This window comes from Rosa rugosa, chromosome 1, assembly GCF_958449725.1.
Source record: "Rosa rugosa chromosome 1, drRosRugo1.1, whole genome shotgun sequence".
Classification (NCBI taxonomy): domain Eukaryota; kingdom Viridiplantae; phylum Streptophyta; class Magnoliopsida; order Rosales; family Rosaceae; genus Rosa; species Rosa rugosa.
This window is the reverse complement of record NC_084820.1, coordinates 42,396,155-42,417,140: the sequence shown is the minus strand read 5'-3', so window position 1 is coordinate 42,417,140 and position 20,986 is coordinate 42,396,155. Positions and strand designations below refer to the sequence as shown.

The window sequence follows — 20,986 nt, the reverse complement described above, 5'->3', positions numbered from 1 at the left end:
TAACGTACAATTAGGTAAGAGTCACTCACTTATAAGTTATATTATATTTTGTCACTTTTCCAATGTGAGATATTTCCTCTCCAACACGCCCCCTCACGTGCAACCTAGCTCTAGGTATGCATGTTGAATTAATTGACAAACCCAATTCCACATTGGAAATCGGGTCACAAGTCCCACATTAGAGACTTGACCAATCACATAACAATCCAAGGCTCACATCGGACACTTGGCAATAATCCAATCAGAAACTTCCGATTGCCAATTTAATGAACCCAAACTAAGTCCATGATTGGAGAGGAGATTGGTGAATCAATTAATGAACCCATATCCGGGTCCATGATGGCGACGTGTTTAAGAGCGACCTGCTCTGATACCATGTTAAACAGCGATAAGCGTGGCCCGTGGCCCACCATTGTACCGATACTGTCCCAACTTAACCACCCGATAGGTGTTGGGTTTTAATCACAAAAGGCCTCGGTACAATTAGGTAAAATCCACCCACTTATAAGTTATGTTATATTTTGTCACTTTTCCAATGTGTGATCTTTCCTCTCCAACACAATACCAATGCACCTGCGCTGAAGAAAATCATAGATAAAAACGATGGCAAAATCAGGGGATAACTAGAATGCTGGTAGACGATGATGACCTTTCACTACCGAGAGGCAGTCGATCCTGGATGCAATGAAATGCCAAATTTTTCCCTTCAAAAGATTGGTATTGGTTGCTGATCTACCCCTTCAGTTGTTACCTATATGCGGTACCACGATTTTTATTAGTCTAACTCCTCATGCATCAAAAAATGCAATGATTTCCATAATCTCACAGTATATTACAGTTGAATATATTGCCATGACCATGTAAAAAAATTTGTTTTTCACAATAAGGTATTCTGATTTTAGTTCTGAAATACCAAGAAAATGTTTAAGTATATTGGTATTGAGAGAAAATTGTAGAGAGAAGTGTGTTTCATTATAGAGAATAGGAGCCCTATATATAGGGATTACAAAGAGCATAATCTAAGAGTACAAGGATTCCTATATTCTAACTCGGAGTAGGAAACCTCTCCTATTACAACTATAGAACTTATCCTAGTTTGACTAGGCACACTAAGTGTCAATATCCTTCAACACTCCCCCTTGTGCCGCTCAAACTTGGTGGTGACGCTTCATCCGTTGCCTCGTTAAAAACCTTGCTCGAGTGAAAAACCCTGTGGGATAAAAATGAACTCGAGGAGGGGAAAAGAGTGCAACACGTCCTTGATCCTTCGAGACTGAGTAACTCCCCCCGATGTCAATATCTCCCCCTGATTGCTACAATCATGGGAGTTCGGATAACCTTCTTAATCCGATACTCTTCACATGTTTCTCGAAGGTGGATTTAGGTAACGACTTAGTGAATAAGTCCGCTATATTATCCTCTGATCGGATTTGGTTTACTTCAATCTTTAGAAGTGATTGTTGTTGCTGATTATAAAAGAACTTAGACGATATATGCTTGGTGTTGTCGCTCTTGATGAAACCTAACTTCATTTGTTCAATACAAGCTGCATTATCCTCATAAATGCATGTAGGTTCATCTATGGTAGACTTCAAACCACAACTTCCTTGAATATGTCTAATTACAGACCTTAGCCATATACATTCACGAACGGCTTCATGTAGAGCAATAATCTCTGCATGATTCGAGGATGTAGCAACAAGGGTCTGTTTCGTAGACCTCCAAGATATCGCAGTGCTTCCCATGGTAAAGACATAACCTGTTTGGGAGCGACCTTTGTGAGGGTCAGAGAGGTACCCTGCATCAGCAAAACCCATCAAAACATTGTTGTCGTTTTGATGGAGGGGAATAGGGTGAGGCCGGCCACCATGGGCGGCGGCGGCGCTGGCGGTGACAACATGGCCGACGGTCATGTTATGGACGGAGGCTCCATGCCTAATGGGGTCCGATCCCATTCTTCCGTCATTCCTCTTCTCTCTGTAGGGATAAAATAGGCCCATATCAATCGTACCTCTTAGGTATCGAAAAATTGTCTTTACACCAATCCAATGGCGGCGTGTTGGCGCAGAACTATGTCGAGCTAACAAGTTCACTGCAAAGGAGATGTCTGGTCTTATGCATTGAGCTAAGTACAATAATGAGCCTATTACACTTAAATAGGGCACTTCGGCCTCTAATGGTTCTTCGTCCTCATCCTTTGGACGAAACAGATCTTTTCCTGGCTCAAGACTACGACCAATCATGGGAGTACTCACAGGCTTTGCTTTATCTTCATGAAAGCGCCTTAGAATTTTCTGAGTATATGCAGACTGATGGACCAAAATTCCATCACTACGGTGCTCGAGTTCTAAACCGAGACAAAACCGTGTTTTCCCAAGATCTTTCATCTCAAATTCGGATTTCAAGTATTTAGCAGTCTCCTTCAACTCATCTAGAGTTCCAATTAGGTTCATGTCATCGACATAAATTGCTATGATTGCAAATCCGGAACTTGTTCTCTTAATGAACACACATGGGCATATTTCATTGTTAATATATCCCTTCCCAATCAAGTAGTCACTTAGACGGTTATACCACATCCGTCTGGATTGTTTTAATCCATATAGTGAGCGTTTTAATCTTATTGAAAACGCACTCCGTGATTTAGAGCCACTTGATTTGGGTAATTGAAGTCCATCTGGAACCTTCATATATATCTCTGAATCTAGATCCCCATAGAGATATGCTGTAACCACATCCATAAGCTGTATGTCAAGTTTTTCGGAAACTACCAAACTGACAAGGTAGCGGAACGTTATAACGTCCATTACGGGAGAATATGTCTCCTCGTAGTCGATTCTAGCGTTGTGAGAAACCTTGCGCCACAATGCGGGCTTTATATCTTACCACCTCATTTTTCTCATTACGCTTTCTAACAAAGACCCATTTATGGCCAACAGGCTTTACATTTGGGGGTGTCTGCGTTACAGGCCCAAATACCTGTCTCTTTGTTAGTGAATCCAATTCAACCTGGATCGCATCTTTCCATTTAGGCCAATCTGCTCTTCGTTGACATTCTTCAACAGAGCGAGGTTCGATATCATCATATTCTATAATTCCTTTTGCAATATGATATGCAAATGCATCATCAATCGCCATAGAATTTCTATCCATCATCTCATGTACACTAGTGTAATTTATGGAGATCTCTCTATTCTCTGGAGTTGGTTCTGACATTAGAGCGTCCCCCAATGATGTCTCTTGGACATAACCATAATCGGGAATATTCTCATGAGATGGATTATTCACATCGATGATTAATGGATTATTCTGTGCCAAACTCGCTTTCTTTCTTGGGCGAGAATCCATCGAACCTATGGGCCTCCCGCGCTTCCTGGCAGGGGCCATGGGCCTAGCCACGACGTCACCATCACTGTGAGAGGGGACGTTGGCGCCATGCTCAATTGCCCTTGAGATGGTGTCATGTCCTCTATTTTTAGGGACATCAATCCTTGCAAGCACGTTTGCAGCAGGTATGTGTGATCTCGTCACTTTAGCGATATCAGAAAACGCATCAGGCATCGATTCTGCTACGTTCTGAAGATCGAGAATTCTCCGCACTTCAATTTCGGACTGTGCGGTTCGGGGATCAAGATGAGACAGAGTGGGGACAGACCACGACAATTCCTGTCGTTCCTGTTGAACATTGATGTTCTTATCTCCCCCTAACGACGGGAAGACTGTCTCATCGAAGTGACAATCCGCGAATCTAGCGGTAAAGAGATCGCCTGTCAAGGGTTCTATGTAGCGGATAATCGTTGGAGAATCATATCCAACATAAATGCCTAATCGTCTTTGAGGACCCATTTTGGTGCGCTGTGGCGGCGCAATTGGCACATAAACTGCACACCCAAATATGCGTAAGTGTGAGACATTAGGCTCATACCCAGTCACCATCTGGGACGCAGAAAAGGGTTGAGTGGCAGTGGGCCTCAGACGAATAAGCACAGCTGCATACAATATTGCATAGCCCCAAGCAGAAATAGGGAGATTGGTGCGCATTACCAATGCCCTAGCGACCATTTGTAGTCGTTTAATGGCGGCTTCTGCGAGACCATTTTGGGTGTGAACATGAGGAACTGGATGTTCAACTTCTATCCCAATGGACATGCAATAATCATCAAAAGTTTTTGATGTAAACTCCCCAGCATTGTCTAATCTTATAGACTTAATAGGATGATCAGGGTGGTGAGCCCGTAACTTAATTATTTGTGCTAGGAGTTTAGCAAATGCAGCGTTCCTTGTGGACAATAGCATGACATGTGACCAGCATGTCGATGCATCAACCAACACCATAAAATATCTAAATGGTCCGCATGGTGGTTGAATAGGTCCACAAATATCACCTTGGATTCTTTGCAAGAATGGTATATTTTCTTTGGTGTCATTTGCATAGGATGGTCTCGATCCTAACTTTGCTAAAGAGCAGGCTTTGCAGAACGAATAATGGGCTTTAGAAACAACCAATGAGGATTTTGGTTGAGCTATGAAGTCACAATTGACTTTAGAAGTAGAAATTTGAGTCAGGGGAGCAGAGGTGGCGTCAAAGCCACCCTTGAGCCGCAAGGGGATGGCGGCGCTGGCTAGTGGTGGCCGGACTTGAAGGGGGAAAGCGCCGTGAGGCGCAGGTGCTCCTCCTTGATCCAAATTTCGGGTTTTACTTCCTTTCGTTCTGAAAAAGGGATGTCTGTGTGAAGTCTTTAATATACGGATCATCATGTCACGACCTGGGTGTCCCAAACGGTCGTGCCAAAGCCTATATGTGTCGGAATCCCATAAATCATCTCTCATGACATGGTTGGATTCAATGACTCGAATAGTGGTTGCATACAACCCACTAGAGCGACACATAAGTTTCTCTAAGACTCGTTGATGTCCGTAGTCATTAGAGGTGATGCAAAGGAACTCTTGTCCATTCTCACATGAAAACCATTGGTACTTATATCTTTGAAGTAATAAAGTTCGAAAAAATATGTCCATGACATGAAAAATAAATCGATACTTTATTAATAATAGCCAATGATTACATCAAAGTTTCTTGACCAAAATCTAATCCAGCATAAAAATCAAACCGTAGACAAATCGAAGTCACTCAATCCGTTCGGTAATTTCAATTTGGTTGTGACCAGGTAAGGTAATGCGAGATTTTGGTGGAGCGTTGCTCACTTTTAAAACCGTTCTCTCATATCAAACCTTGCCTAGACATCACAATTACTCTTGAGTACGCCTAGAGGGAAAGAGTTAATACAATAAGTCATTTTATTGATTTAAGGCATAATTGCCATTACATGATTCTTGGAAATAATAAAGACTATAAAAATCTGCGGCATTTTGTCTTCATCGCCAGATTTAAAGTCTTTGTGAACTCGATGTCTTGATCACCCTGATGCGACTACCTTCGTAGGTACATTGCAAATTCAGGTCCATTGATTAGACGTTCCATATCAGAAATAGACACCATAAAGAGGATTCTCCCTTGATTGAGGCGCATTGGCGCAATATGCATAGTCCCTAGGACTGGTGGCGTTGGAAAGTGGTGCCCATGGCCAACGTTGGTTCCATGGTTTCCAACCCTATGTCCCTCAAAATCACGCCTCCTACGGTCGTGGGATTGTCGCCTTGAGCGATTACCTTCTTGAGCATTTCGATCGTATGGATCATGACGTCGATGGCGACTTTCTCTAGCCATAGGACGATGCTCTTGATAGCTATCTTGAAGCCTATCAAATCTTCTTTTCACAAGTTCATTGCCATGTCTTTCAGTAGTGGCCATAGCTTCAATAAGCTGTTGAAAACTTGTGATCCGTCTTGCATTTACATGAGTCCGGAATAAGTCAGAGGACCTCATAGCACAGACAGGGGAAGGTATTGAGGGTTTTCTCAATCAACTGGTCTTTTGTGATTGTTTTTCCACAAAGACGCATCATTGCTCTGATGCTGAGAGCTTCCGAATAAAATTGCATGACAGTGTCAAATTCAGAGAAGCGAAGATCTTTCCATTCTGCTTCTGTATTCGGAAGTATGGAGTCACGAACATTGCCATATCGTTCGCGAAGGGCATGCCAAAGCTTTATGGCGCTATCCTCATTTATGAACTCAAACTGTAGGTCACTATCCATGTGACGTTTCATGAAGGCAAGTGCCTTGGAATTATCTTTCTCAGTTTGAGGGTCTGGAGCTGTTTCTATAGGACAAAGCTCTTGGATTGTATGCAATAAATCACGGGCAATAAGGTGGATCTCGACATCAGTGACCCAAATTAAGTACATTTTGCCTGCATAATCCAATGGAACAAAATCGAGTTTGTTCATGTTTGACATCCTGAAAGATGAAACAAGGACAAGTTAGTTTCGGAGTCAATGCTTCCACGAAAACTAATAAGATTTCCGAGCTATGCTACCAAGAAATCGATTTCCAAGAATGATTGGATTAGACCGAAACAATGATGTTTGTATGGTCGTAAATCGATGCTTACGGACGCTCTTAGTCCGAAGTCTTACGAACGCTCTTAGTTCGTTAATTGCGTGAATCCCCACGATTCCGCTTTTCAATGATCGAACCCACGTTATAAGAAAGGTGGGATGTAGAAGAAGGGAGGTTTTCAAGTTCCCGAGAAAAGAAGAAGAAATATAAATTCCGAATTATAGGAACTTCAAAACTTACTCTTTTGAATACTTACATGTATTTGGATCACGCGCGTGTCGATGCAGGCGTGATGGAGCGAAGCAATCCGAGTAGAGGTGTGCAGCGGTGCGAGGTAGTAGGTGCTGCAGTGGCAGCGAGTTGCAGCAAAAGAAAAAGGAGTAGCTAAGGCAGGTGCGCTGCAGGGGCAGCAGTGTGCGCAGGTGTGCGCGGGGCAGCAGTGGCTGCAGAGGTGTGCGGGGGGCAGCAGGGGCTGCGGAGGTGCGCGCGGGGCAGCGGGGCTGCGGAGGCGTGCGGGGCAGTAGTAGCGAGCGAGGCTAGCGAGGGCTAGGAGCTTGCGGCAAATTTTTGAGGAGAAGAATTTCTTTTCAGGTTTTTGGGTTTTAGCTTTTGTGGTTTAGGGCTCGTGCTGATAACGTGTTTAAGTATATTGGTATTGAGAGAGAATTGTCGAGAGAAGTGTGTTTCATTATAGAGAATAGGAGCCCTATATATAGGGATTACAAAGAGCATAATCTAAGAGTACAAGGATTCCTATTCTAACTCGGAGTAGGAAACCTCTCCTATTACAACTATAGAACTTATCCTAGTTTGACTAGGCACACTAAGTGTCAATTTCCTTCAACAGAAAAAATATTTTTCATTTAGATTTTTGTCCTCTTTTGAGGATCTTCCTGCTTCCTTATATGACAATTAAAATTAATATTATCACTTCACAAATGCTGCCTGTATACTTGATTGAGTTATCGGTCTGCTAATCTCTTGTGCTCATAGCAGTTTCGATCACCCTAAACTTTACCAACCTTTATGATTAAGTTGGTAAGAATATTCCTTTTGCTGCACAAGAAGGCTCAACTGTGAAAATTGCTCTAAAAACCAACATTCAGGTAATTTGGGGTCAGAAATATCAGATGAATAAAAATAAATAAAAAATAAAAAACATAGTATGTGAAGCTAGCCTTGACATACACAAGTTCTTGGATATTTTGGAAACGAGTAGTAGCTCTCGGCTGCCTCTAAAAATATAAAAAAGCTTAGCATTAGTAATTTGCCGTATGTGTTAACATTTAAGGGAAATGATTCATGGTGCCTACCACCACCAAGGTTTGTGTATTGTTGAAACGTACTGCATCTGACACTGGTACGTACCACAAATTATGTAGGATCCAAAATTGCACAAGTGGGAAACGTCTTCATTGGTGAGGGGCATAATGCTTCGTCCTTCACATATATAATACAGCCTGCAAACATTTAAAGGATCTCGATCACATTAATTTTGTCAGCCTCCCCCAAGAACTACTCGCCCCAACTTATTAGCTTGATGTACCTTGGTGTTTGTTGTTGTTGGCTAGCTCATTCCATAATTACAGCTTCAAATTTTGACTTTTGAGAGTCATCGTTGTCTAACATAATATCAAAGTTTTGGATCGAAGTAGATTATCATGACCTCTCAATTCTCCTAAATGTTTTGTTGGTTTGCAAGGTTGGATAGGGTTATACCCTTTATGTATGCTTGTCTCCTCAGCACGAAATCATCTAACTGGTAGTATGGATAGGCTTTACTTTTTGACGAAAATACCGGCATGGTTAAACGGAAAGTTCAGGTATTAAATTGACACGGCCGGCCGGCCATCAAAATTAGAAGAACATAGCTACATTTCCAAGGAGTTAATAGTATCAACACCAAAAAACGTACGTGAAGGATAAAGCGCTAGCCCTAGTTTGGTATGTAAGCTTGTGACAGATGATTATCGATCCGTGAAGAGCTAGCAGAGTCCCTATCATGGAAAGTTGAGTGTGAACCAACGAAATTATTGTTAATGTGACAAAGCTCTTAACCCTGCAACATATCTCTTTTTTCTTCAAATAAACTCAGGTACAGCACCACTAGGACTTGTTTTTCTTTCTTTCTAACCAGAAATTATGTTCACGTGAAACCCCAATAATTCTCATGCACCAGTGGGTCCTAAAAGCCAGCCCTTCCTCTTTTGTTCTCTTGCCAAACTCCAACCCCCAAGAATCTCTCCCACTCTCTCCCTCCCTCAACCCAACCATATATTGTCTTCCTTCCATTTTTGATCTGCACCACCACATTTCCTATATTCATCATCCAAAAGTACAATGGCCGATGCAAAACCTATTTTGCAGTTTCTTCTGTTTATGTTTCTTGTTTGCCTCGGTACTTATGGAAATGGGGTTCAGGGTTTTAGAGAGAAGAACAAGGTGCTCGACCTGCAAGAGTTTCGTTTGAAGCAGCATGGTGGAACTGGAACCAGAACTAGTGCTTGCCTCTCCCAGAAATCAAGTAAGTGTCTCTTGTAGCAAACAGTAAAAGGAACTAGCTCACAGTAAGTACTAATCATGCCAATTCTAATGCCGACCATATATAGCTTTTCTTAGCTTTCTTTTATATATTCTCTCCACTTTGGGATTGTTATACATATATGCAAGATCCTTCTTTATTTTCTTAATTAGGATTTACAAGTGCTTTAGTTCTTTGCGCGCATCTATTAAAGAACTACTAATGGCTCTCTCTCTCTCTCTCTCTCTCTCTGTGTGGGAGTTGGCTAGCTAGGAAGGACATTCAACTGTTTTTGATATGATAGTCTATCTTGGCTTTACTTTTTGTATATATCTACAATGGAATAAGTTTGAACTGTTGGCTTTTATATGTGCTTTAAAGGCCTCATTACTCTAATAATCAATATCTACCTGCAAAACCTTGGATGTGATCTCTGGGTACATGACACTGTTGTGGGTCAATGTACAAACCTGTAGATGATAAACTTATTCCCAACAATCTGTAGGCCTACCTCATCTTCAGCTTCACAGTTTTTTCGAGTTAATTTTAAATTGGATGCTTTCATTTATATTCTTTATAGGAAAGGAAAAAGGTGCAACTATATTGGAAATAAAACACAGAGATTATTGCTCAGCTGGAAAGATTGTTGACTGGAACAAAAAGCAACAGAAACGTTTAATGTTGGATGATCTTCATGTTCGGTTTCTGCAATCCCAATTCCGATATAGGATTTCTGGCATTACTACAAAAGATGATGTATCAGAAGCTCAAATTCCATTAACTTCTGGCGTAAGGCTAGAAACACTAAACTACATCGTAACTGTGGAATTGGGTGGTAGAAATATGACGGTGATTGTAGACACAGGCAGTGACTTGACTTGGGTTCAATGCCAACCTTGTAAATTGTGCTACAATCAACAAGAACCTCTCTTCAACCCTTCTGAATCTAAATCATACCAATCAGTTTTATGCAACTCAACAAATTGTCAAGCCCTCCAGTTTGCTACTGGGAATTCAGGAGTGTGTGGGAGGAATCCTCAGACCTGTAACTATGTTGTGAACTATGGTGATGGCTCCTACACTCGGGGTGAGCTTGCTCGAGACCATCTCTACCTTGGAACTACACCAGTGGACAATTTTGTGTTTGGTTGTGGCAGAAACAATAAGGGTCTGTTTGGGGGAGCTTCAGGTTTGATGGGTTTGGGAAGGAGTGATAGTCTCTCAGTGGTTTCTCAAACATCTGGCTTATTTGGTGGGGTTTTCTCTTACTGTTTACCTTCAACAGAAGTCGCAGATTCTGGTTCATTAGTTATGGGTGGGGATTCTTCAATTTACAAGAATTCAACTCCTATTTCTTACACTAGAATGGTTGCAAATCCACAGCTATCCACCTTCTATTTTCTCAATCTCACCGGTATAAGTATTGGGGGAGTGGCTTTACAAGTTCCTAGTTTTGCAAGCGGTGGGATTCTGATCGATTCTGGGACAGTTATTTCAAGGCTGCCCCCTTCAGTTTACAAGGCTATCAAGGCAGAGTTTCTGAAACAGTTTTCCGGGTACCCCCCAGCACCGGGTTTTTCAATTTTGGACACTTGCTTCAACCTTAGTGCATATCAAGAGGTGAACATTCCTACAATGAAGATGCACTTTGAGGGAGATGCAGAGCTGACTGTCGATGTAACCGGAATTTTCTACATGGTGAAGACTGATGCATCCCAGATCTGTTTGGCTCTTGCAAGTCTTTCATACGAAGATGAGGTGGCTATTATTGGGAACTATCAGCAAAGAAACCAAAGGGTTGTATACAATACTAAAGACTCTAAGCTGGGATTTGCAGAAGAATCATGCAGCTTCATATAGAGCTGGAAATTTACAATGATATAGCTCATATAGGTATGTTCATGCAGATTCATTCTTCAGGATTAAAGCCAAGCAACCTGTTGGCAACAAATCTTCAGGCTATAGTTCTTAGTTCATATATAATGTATAAATAGTTATTGTTACAATGGGGATATGATATAGAATATATGAATGCTATTTGTGATGTATGAGTGCCTTTGTGTGTAATAAAGATACGACCTGGAGCTGAGGCAGGAAGAGCTATATATTATTTTTTTGTATAATCTGTCACATTTAGGAGTGATTGAGAGAGTAGTTAATGTGGCCACATAAGGTTCACAAATGCTCTGCCTGTTGCTTCATATAATGGAAATTAAGTTCTTACACAAGTTTAAGAACAGCATGTACTGAAATTTTTAAGTTAATCTTCAAAAATTGTTTGTTGTACAAAGTATTGAAAAGAATTAGTGACAAATGAAATTGTTTCTCTTGTTTCAAACCAGTGTAGAAACTACAGTTGCAACGGATCAATCACTTATAGTAAACAGCTTTTACAAGAATATTAGAACACAGAACACTAAGAAAAACAAAATAAGTTAGTGTTCACCGTGGAGTTTCTGGAGCGAAGCCACTGTTCTTCAATATTTCAAGGGCATAATAAAGCATGGCCTGTGTTTAATCTATTCACTCCCTCTTCGAACTGGTTATATTGCTACTGAAGGGAGGTATAACTGGAGTTATCAAGATGTCTCAACATATACGAAATTCGGATTATAGATGCACATGACAAACTCGAGGATGAAGGACCTCAAACCAGTAACAAACTATCAGTGAAAAGAGATGCTTGTAAACCTACATTCTGGACCGTGGTAATAATCATACTCTTACTAATTTGGAGAACTTGAAAAAGGCCACCATTCAGAGAAGTAGTTCTGGCATTTCAAGAACCCAATCTCCAGTATCGACAACAGTCACTATAGGTTGATCTTCCTTTCAATCGACTTGTATTCATCCTTAGTTCTGGTCAGATACCATTGACAAGGGAGGCCATTTCAAGATTTTCAGACTCAAGATCATCACCTTTTTTTATCCTCAACATCTCAGATGGAAGAATGGAGGAGTTCGGATCAGTTCGAGGTATTAAGAAAAGCAGTGCAATTGGCAAAATTCTCAATATGCTCCGAATCAAAATGGCCATCCAAAGATTTTCAAACTGTGTCCGTGTGATATTCAAGATGTGGAGTAAGAGGCCTCCAGCCCAAGTAGATGAGAGAATCCCAACATGATCAATGGACATGAGCAAAGCAAAGAAAGTGCCTTCTATACCCGCAGGGCAGAGTTTTGAACTAAGTACAAGAAGAGGCATCCACTTAAGGCGCCCAATCATCTGAGAAACTGCTTCATCAATCACCACAAAAAGATAGTCTGGTAAACCGAGTTTCAAATTTATGCGCAACACGAATACCAAGTCTAGCAATCCTGATATACCATAGAGTAACTGAGTCCAGAAAAGCACATCACGGAAAGGGTAACTTTTCAAGAAGTTTTGGTAGAGGAGGACCCCAAAAAGGGAGCCAAGAGCACCAATAGAGAATATGGACCCAACAACCTCCTGCAAAATATTGCATTTAGGAACATCAGATCATAGAACCTACAAACATATCTAAATGCAGCAATTTGGCAGCATGAAATTCGCTTTATAGATATAATTCACAGTACCTTTGAGAAAGATGGCCCCCCCTTTGCATCTGTGTACCAGTAAAACATTCCTTCACGGACACTCAAGCTCAAAGCAAGTGACAAATACATGTACAAACAAGGCCTCCATACACTGCTGCATTTTAGGGTTGTCCACATAGCCTTTCCAGAATCCAGAAACTTTTCACGGACCTAAATCAAAAGCTTGGTGTGATCACAAGATAAGGCATGGGTAAAGAAAGGTAAATAAAAAGATGTAACCAAATCTCACCCGTCTATGAGAAAAGCTGTGCAAATGGGATTCCCTAAGCATCATCCCAACAAAAATGACCAGCCCCGGAGGAATGCTGAGCAACCCAAACACACCCTGTTGTAGAAGTACAATACTTGCTCATATTAGAAAAGAAATTTAACTTGATAAAAGGTACAATCAAGGCATGTCTGATATACTGAAAATCTCAGGCATAATCTGGTCCAAACTTAACAGTTGAGAGTTCAAATCAAAGTTCAGTCTAATCTACATCCTGATGAGCCTTGACATATGAAATATATCTCATAGATGAAATATTAAATGTTTGAATTAGAGATTTCATGGTTGAGAATGATCACTGAAACTCATCCTCTGATTGCAGACAAATGAGAAATATATCATTGAATGTTAGGGAATCAAATATCCCTTGCACCATCTAACTATATTAAAACTTCAACAAGCATCGCTTAACATGTCCAAAAATTTAAGCCAAAGGATTACCCTAAAAGCTTGGGCAAAGATATGATCATTGTACACATTCCAACAATGCCAAAGTTTCTACTGTCACAACGTAAGAAGATGGAAAGGAATTTGAGCAGAAGCAAACCTTAGGCCCTAATAGGTGAACGAAAAATCCACTAAGTGAGAATCCCACCAGTGCCCCAACTGAAGAGGTCAGTCCACACAAGCTTTGCATGTCACCAGCAAGGGATGGGTGACTAATACTGTTTTCTGTAACACAAGCATCAATTGTCACATCTGCTATTGCTACTCCAGCGCTCCCCACCATCAGGGACAACAGGGACATTGTAAGATCTAATTTCTTGTCCAGTGATAGCACAAGCATGGAGACAACCCCAATTACACCTGGAAAGAGAAAGGAAAAAAAATAAAGCAAAAGAGGGGAATAGCCTTCTGGTAAATAAGCCATCCAACTAATAAGTTTCTATATATGTATATCCGCTAATATTATCAAAAGATACAACATGATCTTATTACCATGCCAATTGTTGTTTTCTTTTACAAACAATTAAGCGAACACACACATAACCTACATCATAGATATAATGGTCAAGATGCATGTCATCATTGAGTGCTGAACAGCATGAATTATTATCGTTTTTCCTTTTTAAATCTGTCTACTTGACTACTAATCCAGTTTACTCAAAATAAATGTATGTAGCAATAGGGTACCAGATTCTAGAAGATAGTTGAGTAAGTACAAAGGAAAGCACTAGTATTTGATAATTTGCACGTTTTAAGAAAGAGAGTTCATTAAGCAGAAAACTACTATAGCCTAAGGTCAAGGAGCCTACAAAGTAGGTGCTACTTAATGAGAAACAAAAGACCTTTCTACTTCAAACAAACGAAAACACTACCATGTGCACATGTAGCTTTTGTAGGTATAGTTATGGAAGTTAAACCATATTCATTTTGCCAACTTTAATACTACCAACTGCTGTTACTCTGCTGGTTCCAAATAACAGGATATGCCTGTTGATGGCCACATCAAATTCAATAGCCTACAAGTTAGGTCATTCAAGTCCTAGCTAAACAGCTTCACATATAAAGACTAAAAGTATCTCCGATAAGATTATGCATTCACCAAAACCTATCCTTAAAAGTTTCCAAGAGATTTACAAATACGCGCTAGTTCCCACATTTTGGGATCTCCTCTTCCCCAAGTAGTCAAGCTCACCCTCCAAAAGAATCAGCTACAAAGCTTTAACATAAATTGAAACTCTAACAGCAGCCAATTTTCAACATAAAGTTTTAATTTTTTTTTTCTTCACCAGATAAGTCTCTAGTACACCTATTATATCCAAATATAAATATTCACAGGAACTGGTTAGCTAAACTACAGGCACAATGATCTTACATTAACATAACAAATAAGCAAAGAGAATCCAAAACAGAAAGCAGCTGCTGAAATTAACTGAGTTGGGACATTTACCAGCAAAAACAAAGTAAGGCTTTCTGCGGTACCCAAGAATAGGAAGAGTATCAGTGAAAAGACCCCAAAGTGGTTTAACCATCCATGGAATTTGAATGATTCCCAGGTACACTTGGGCCTCAGAGGGCTGCACTTTCTGCTCATCTTTCAAGTAATACTGTATGCTAATTCTACTCAATCCCATACTCAGACCCTGACTGATACCATAAACTATGACCACGCTGATCACAAAGCTCCAATGCAACTCACTACTGAGCATTTTGAACCAATTTATGGGAGACCATAGCAAATCCCAGAGACCCTGTACAGAAAAAAATTTCTCCTTTTTGTTCTGGGCTTCATGGTGGAGAGCTTCTCTTTCCTGAGAGTCTGCCTCCATTTCCATGGTTCTACTCTTCCTGCAAATATTGACAAAAACAAAAGACACCCAGTTGGTAGAGAACTTCTGTTTGAAGTTAAACCTGTGTGCAATGCACTCCTTGCATCAGAAAACGAGAGAAGTTGCATCTAGTTTGTTTGACTTTGACTTTGAATCCCCTCTATGTCATGGCCAATCCAGGGAGAGAGATGGGAGACAATATTGGACAGAAACGATTTTAAAAAGTTCAAAATTTCTGCTATGACTTTTTTATTTTTGGTCGTAATTGGACTACTTATTAATTTTTTTTTTTTGGTCTGATAATTGGACTACTTAAGATCTCATCTTTCGATAGAGAGATTATTCAGAGCACCGCCGTGCACTTGCACCAACATAAATAAATAGTTAGATTGCATTAAATACACTTTTTGTTTATTAAAAATAAAGTTGATAATAAATATCAAGGGTTGAGATTATTTTATAAGGATTGGGTCACTTGCACCGTCGGTGCATAGAATAATTTCCACTTTCAATAATACCTGGCTTCAGGGTATGTGAAAAGACGTTGAAACCTTTTTTTTTTTTTTTTTGAAGGGAGGGTAGTGGAAACATTCCCCTAACCATAATTATTATTAATGAGTGCATACGCATTAAACTTTGGAGGGGACATAGAGCCTGAACTCCACGTTACACGTTACATTAGAAGCCTTACAATTATCCTCATAGAGAGTATCCTGAATAATAGTAGGAGCCTCATCTACCCAAAACTCATCAACATATGAAAAACTAGCAAGCTGCGCTAACTTGTTGGCTGCGCCATTTGCTTCACAGTAAATGTGTCGCACTTGTATAGAAGTGAAAGCAGTAAAATACGACTTACAATCTTCTACAATGCGACCCACATCAGATAAATCTTCTTTTGTACGTGCAATTGTAGCCACCAGTACTAAACTCTACTTCAACGTCAGACCATCCCTGATGAATAGCAACCAGAAGACCCGCTCTTAGTTCCTCTGCTTCCATATGTAGAACGGAAGCAACATGGAGAAAAGGCCTTGCTAATATATATATATATATATATATATATATATATACAGCCCCCTTCCAATGAGGGATCCCTATTTTTTGCCAACTTGAGGGATAGGCTCGCAGCCCTTGGGTCTGCGTTAATGAGGTTCGACGGTTGAGATTAAATTAAGATTTTGACCCCTTTCTCAGACCGGCAACCCGAAAACTGAATCGGGTCAGTCAGTTTCTCTATCTTCTCATTCTTTCTGGCGAATAACAGCGCTCGAACAACACTCGAGAGTTCTCCCAATTCGCACCTCATCACCATATATTTCTTCAAATTCTACAGAAATCAGGTGGGTTTTCTCTTCGTAGTGAGTATTTCATGAGGGATTCGACTTTCTAATAATAAAAACAAAAGCTATAACCTAAAATCGATCCTCATCCATATTCAGCTTGCGGTGGCTCTCCACCTAAAACAAAAACTTCTTACATGGCTTGTGGGGACTCCTGTTCAGGTTTTTGCCCTTGAAATTTTTCTTCTTCTATATTTAGTTTCACAGATCGATCTACATATGCTTGGATTTCTGTATAATCAATTCTATCTGGGTTGGATCATTGGAATCCAAATTGGAAGCCGAATTGGTGATCTATATATATGTTTGGATTTGTGTATAATCAATATAGTCTTCCTACCACATGTCACTCTTGATTGACTCAATCTAGTAAAACAAATGTATATAATTAATATAGTTTTGTATTTTCTAAATTAGTAGTCTGATTATGTGCAGCCTCCTCCCCCTCCCACAAGTCATCAATTTCCTGGGAAGTTTATTGTTGATGCACTATCACTGAATTTTGTTTTGTCAATTTCTATATATATTCGAGTTTATAGGCTTTCTTTGGGATACACAACTTAGTCATAACCTGCAGGGACAAGTTCTCTACCTTACTTTGCTTCTGAAGAATTTCATTGTGGATTTGTGTCGAATACATCCTTACTTTTGTATAGTCATTATATTAGACATAGTTTTGTTTTCTGGGTTTCTATGTGTTTGAAAACTGATAACTCTTCATCTATTCTAATTTCTAAGTATTTTCATGAGATATCAAATACGCAGGTGAAGAAAGTAAGAAGATGTATCAAAGTATTTGTAAAATTGTCTGGGAGTTTGCAGTAGACAATTTGGAGTTGCATCGGAGTTGCTAGAAGTCCATATCTGAAATCATTAAGTAGTACAATTCATGTTTCTTTATTGTGCAATTTTACTCTCTAGTTGGCTACTGATGCTCATTGATACATGTGTTGATTGAACCCGATTCTAAAGTCATTGTCACTTTGATTGATTATGGTATATGGCTGCTCTGCAGCCTTTAAAGTCTATGATAAAAAATTGTCACCCTTCCAAAGCTGTGAAATCAAGCAACAAGGTTGCTAATGTGTTGTTTTGATTCTGAGATTGGAATGCACATTGTTATGCAGCCTCCTCCACAAGTTATTACTTTGCTGCTGGATGATTTATGTGAAACTTCAAGTTTTAGGAGCAAATACCTATTTTCTGATTTGTTTCCTTGTTTTGCTGGGCATTTTGGCCCCCATTTAACCAAAAAATGTTACTCTAGTTGGATTGTAAAGTAATGTTCTGAACTACTTTATGTATTATTACTAAAATTATGAGAATGCATAATCAATAAAAATTGATTAGATTATAAATGAGAATAGAACAAGCACCTGTCATCTACAGGTCTATAGTTATCAATACGGACTACAAAAGCTTAAATAAATCATCAATACACATCGCTTCTTCAAGTACTTTTTTTTTTTTTTTTTTTTTCAAGCGAGAAACAAAACATTATCAATAGAATGCAGAGAAGAAAAGCAGTACATGGACCATAGATAAACAAAAACTAGAGGATACCAATCCGACGAAATAAATTCACCAACACCACAGCTTACATTGTTGGAAGTCACTAAAGACTTGCAATTCTCCAGAGAGGATTACACTTTACGTGTGCAAGGACATAAACATCATCCAAATTACTTTTAGAATATAATAACCTCTTCTTATCTAGCATTTCAGTTATAAAGATTACAAGGTCTGCTTCATTACAACAATCACTTTGTAAGCACATCATGGTTCTCCTGTTGTTGCTGATAGTTTAATGGCCTCCTGGAAAGCATGATGTGTGGCTTAGGATGCATTTGACATGGCTCTCCTCATTGCTCAATAGATCATAAACTTTACTTATTAGCAAGAACTTGTCAGACACCGTCATTAGCAGAAGAGAATTGGTGTCTACATGGTACAACTAAGGAGCTTTAATTTCTTCTATGTCTGCAGTCTACACACAACTTGCCTAGCATATAACAATACGTGCAACCTAGCCACTAACTACTTTAAGGTCACAAAATCGCCATAATTTGATATCAAACCAACCAATTATTAGATTTCACAGCAAACACCATGGAGGACTACAGTCCTTGAGTTTTCACAAGTGTTGGAGCTTTAGCTCTATACTAATTTGCCGAATACGAGTCATTCCTTGCAAAATGTTGGACATTCTTAAAGATTAGGTGATTAACACTAACAATGCATTGACACAAAACAATACAGTTCCAATATTTCCATTCGGATTCTAAAATTTCAGAATGGTCCAATATATGATTCCGCATTCGCATTCAAAGCATAATAGTTCAAGCTTATACCTCAATCACAGAAGAAACATTATTCATAAAACCCATTCCCAAGACAGGTATCATGATCTCCTAGACGTTAAACGAACTAAAAGCAATCCTTCTAACAAGCCCAAATTGGATCAAGCTTGACTACACTAACGTAAAGAAATATAAGAACAAATTCCACATCAAACCTAAGTAAATCATAGTATCATTATTCACTAATAAGTAAGGGATAACTCATAGTATCATTATTCATCAATAAGCAAGGGTCTGCACCTGTATTACGAGTTCCCTAGTTGCGCAAATGACAACAACACCAGCTCCATTGCGAGAAGAACAGCTTGCGTTATATAACAACTCAATAGCTGGTACTAGAAAAGAAAGAGTCTTCCCGAACCCTATCCTTGCAGCTCCGAGCACATCTCTTCCAATCAATGGCGGTGGGATTGCTATGTTTGTGCCCTACCCTCTTATTTGTTCCTAAAGTTTCAATCTGTATGCATTTTCGACGAGCTTTCTTTTGATCAAGCTGTTACAAGCAAACACGCAGATTAGACTAAACCAAAATGCAAGTATGTGAACTTCAATTTTCTATTCAATCAGTAAGAAAGAGATTATAGCTATTGTTTTTGAACTTCAATTTGCATAGCCCAACATCATATCAACAAAAACAAAGAGAAAAGGTATACACTGTAGGAACAAATAAGAGGGTAGGGCACAAACATAGGCTATGCATGTTTATACAACTAGATAGCTGGAAATAGAAAAGCAAGAGTCTTCTCGGACTCTATCCTTGCAGCTCCGACAACATCTCTTCCAATCAATGGCGGTGGGATTGCTCTGGATTGATGGACTATTTCCTTGTATATTGCTGCAATTGAATTGAAATCTAAGGCAAGAGTGGACTATTTCCCTCAACAAATCATATACTCACTACAAATAGAAAACCCACCTGATTTCTAGAGAAGTTGATGCAAGAGATGTGCTTGACATGCAAATCGAGTGAATTCTCTGAGCGAGAGAGAAAGAGAGAAAGAGAGAGCGAGCGAGAGGAAGAGAAGAAATTAGGAATTTGAGAACGGACCCGAGTTCACGCACTCCACACACTCTTTCAGTACTTCCCAAGATTATTCCCAGTTAAAGATGATGCCCCAGCATTCTGGACCAAGCTAGGGGTAGTTCGACTACATGGTAACAACTTTTTACTGAGAAACATCGATCCTTTCGAATCAAAGTGCCAAATATACCTGTCTTCCGGGGCTCATAAACTGATTAGAATCTTCATTATAATTTCAGCTTCCTCCGTAGTGAATAGTTCAAAAACCACGTCTTCTATCCAATCATGGGTCTTAGGTGTTGGAGAGGAAATATCCTACATTGGAAAAGTGACAAATAAAATATAACTTATAAGTGAGTGGATCTCACCCAATTGTACCGAGGTCTTTTGTGATTAAAACCCAACACCTAACGGGTGGTTAAGTTGGGACAGTATCGGTACAAAGGTGGACCACGGGCCACGCTTGTCGCTGTTTAACATGGTATCAGAGCGGGTCCTTCTCCAATTGCGTCTCCACGTAGGCAAGTGTCATGAGCCCAAATTGGGGTTCCTTGTATTGCCATCGAAATATTCCGATTGGATTATTACCAAGTGTCCAATGTGGGCCTTGGATTGTATTGACCAAGTTTCCGATATGAGATTTGTGTCCCAATTTCCAATGTGGGAATTGGATTAATTAATTTCACGTGCAGATCTAGAGTTAGGTTGCACGTGAGAGGGCGTGTTGGAGAGGAAAGATCCTACTTTGGAAAAGTGACAAATAAAATATAACTTATAAGTGGGTGGATCTCACCCAATTGTACCGATGCCTTTTGTGATTAAAATCCAACACCTAACGGGTGGTTAAGTTGGGACATGGATCTCACCCAATTGTACCGATGCCTTTTGTGATTAAAATCCAACACCTGACGGGTGGTTAAGTTGGGACAGTATCGGTACAATGGTGGGCCACGGGCCACGCTTGTCGCTGTTTAACATCAGGATCAATCAAATCCCTCAATAGCCAATGCTCTGTACCTTCCATTGGCAAGGTAAAAGGTTTGAAGTTGTGAGGCAATGGCAACCAGGGATCGTTCCACACCCTAATTGCATTACCTGTGCCCACCTGATAACGTAAACCTTCTTCTCCTTGCCAGAATACTTCTCCATGTGAACGACA

At 39.9% G+C, this 20,986-nt stretch overlaps 2 protein-coding genes and 2 long non-coding RNA genes across 5 annotated transcripts; 2 read left to right on the top strand and 2 right to left on the bottom strand.

Moving 5' to 3' along the window:
• Positions 1–8,643: 8,643 nt before the first annotated feature.
• LOC133724973 (aspartyl protease family protein At5g10770) lies at positions 8,644–11,046 on the top strand. The gene is made up of 2 exons (XM_062151962.1): positions 8,644–8,986; positions 9,564–11,046. Exons 1-2 carry the CDS (start codon positions 8,803–8,805, stop codon positions 10,841–10,843), a joined length of 1,464 nt encoding a protein of 487 aa, XP_062007946.1. The 5' UTR covers positions 8,644–8,802; the 3' UTR covers positions 10,844–11,046.
• A 109-nt stretch (positions 11,047–11,155) lies between these two features.
• On the bottom strand, positions 11,156–15,255 carry LOC133724972 (probable folate-biopterin transporter 3). 2 transcript variants are annotated; one of them, XM_062151961.1, is made up of 6 exons: positions 14,725–15,255; positions 13,378–13,637; positions 12,792–12,887; positions 12,542–12,712; positions 12,311–12,434; positions 11,156–12,217 (listed from the first exon to the last, which is right to left on the bottom strand). In XM_062151961.1, the coding sequence occupies exons 1-6, from the start codon at positions 15,107–15,109 to the stop codon at positions 11,847–11,849; spliced, it is 1,407 nt and encodes a 468-aa protein (XP_062007945.1). In that variant the 5' UTR covers positions 15,110–15,255; the 3' UTR covers positions 11,156–11,846. The 2 variants fall into 2 exon arrangements, with proteins under 2 accessions (XP_062007945.1, XP_062007944.1); XM_062151960.1 differs by having other exon boundaries at positions 11,156–12,434.
• Positions 15,256–16,197: 942 nt separating this feature from the next.
• Positions 16,198–17,534, top strand: LOC133724971 (uncharacterized). Its single transcript, XR_009854169.1, has 2 exons — positions 16,198–16,446; positions 16,546–17,534. It is a non-coding gene; the product is annotated as an uncharacterized LOC133724971 (long non-coding RNA).
• A 454-nt stretch (positions 17,535–17,988) lies between these two features.
• On the bottom strand, positions 17,989–20,034 carry LOC133724970 (uncharacterized). The gene is made up of 2 exons (XR_009854168.1): positions 19,723–20,034; positions 17,989–19,299 (listed from the first exon to the last, which is right to left on the bottom strand). It is a non-coding gene; the product is annotated as an uncharacterized LOC133724970 (long non-coding RNA).
• Between the last annotated feature and the right edge of the window lie 952 nt (positions 20,035–20,986).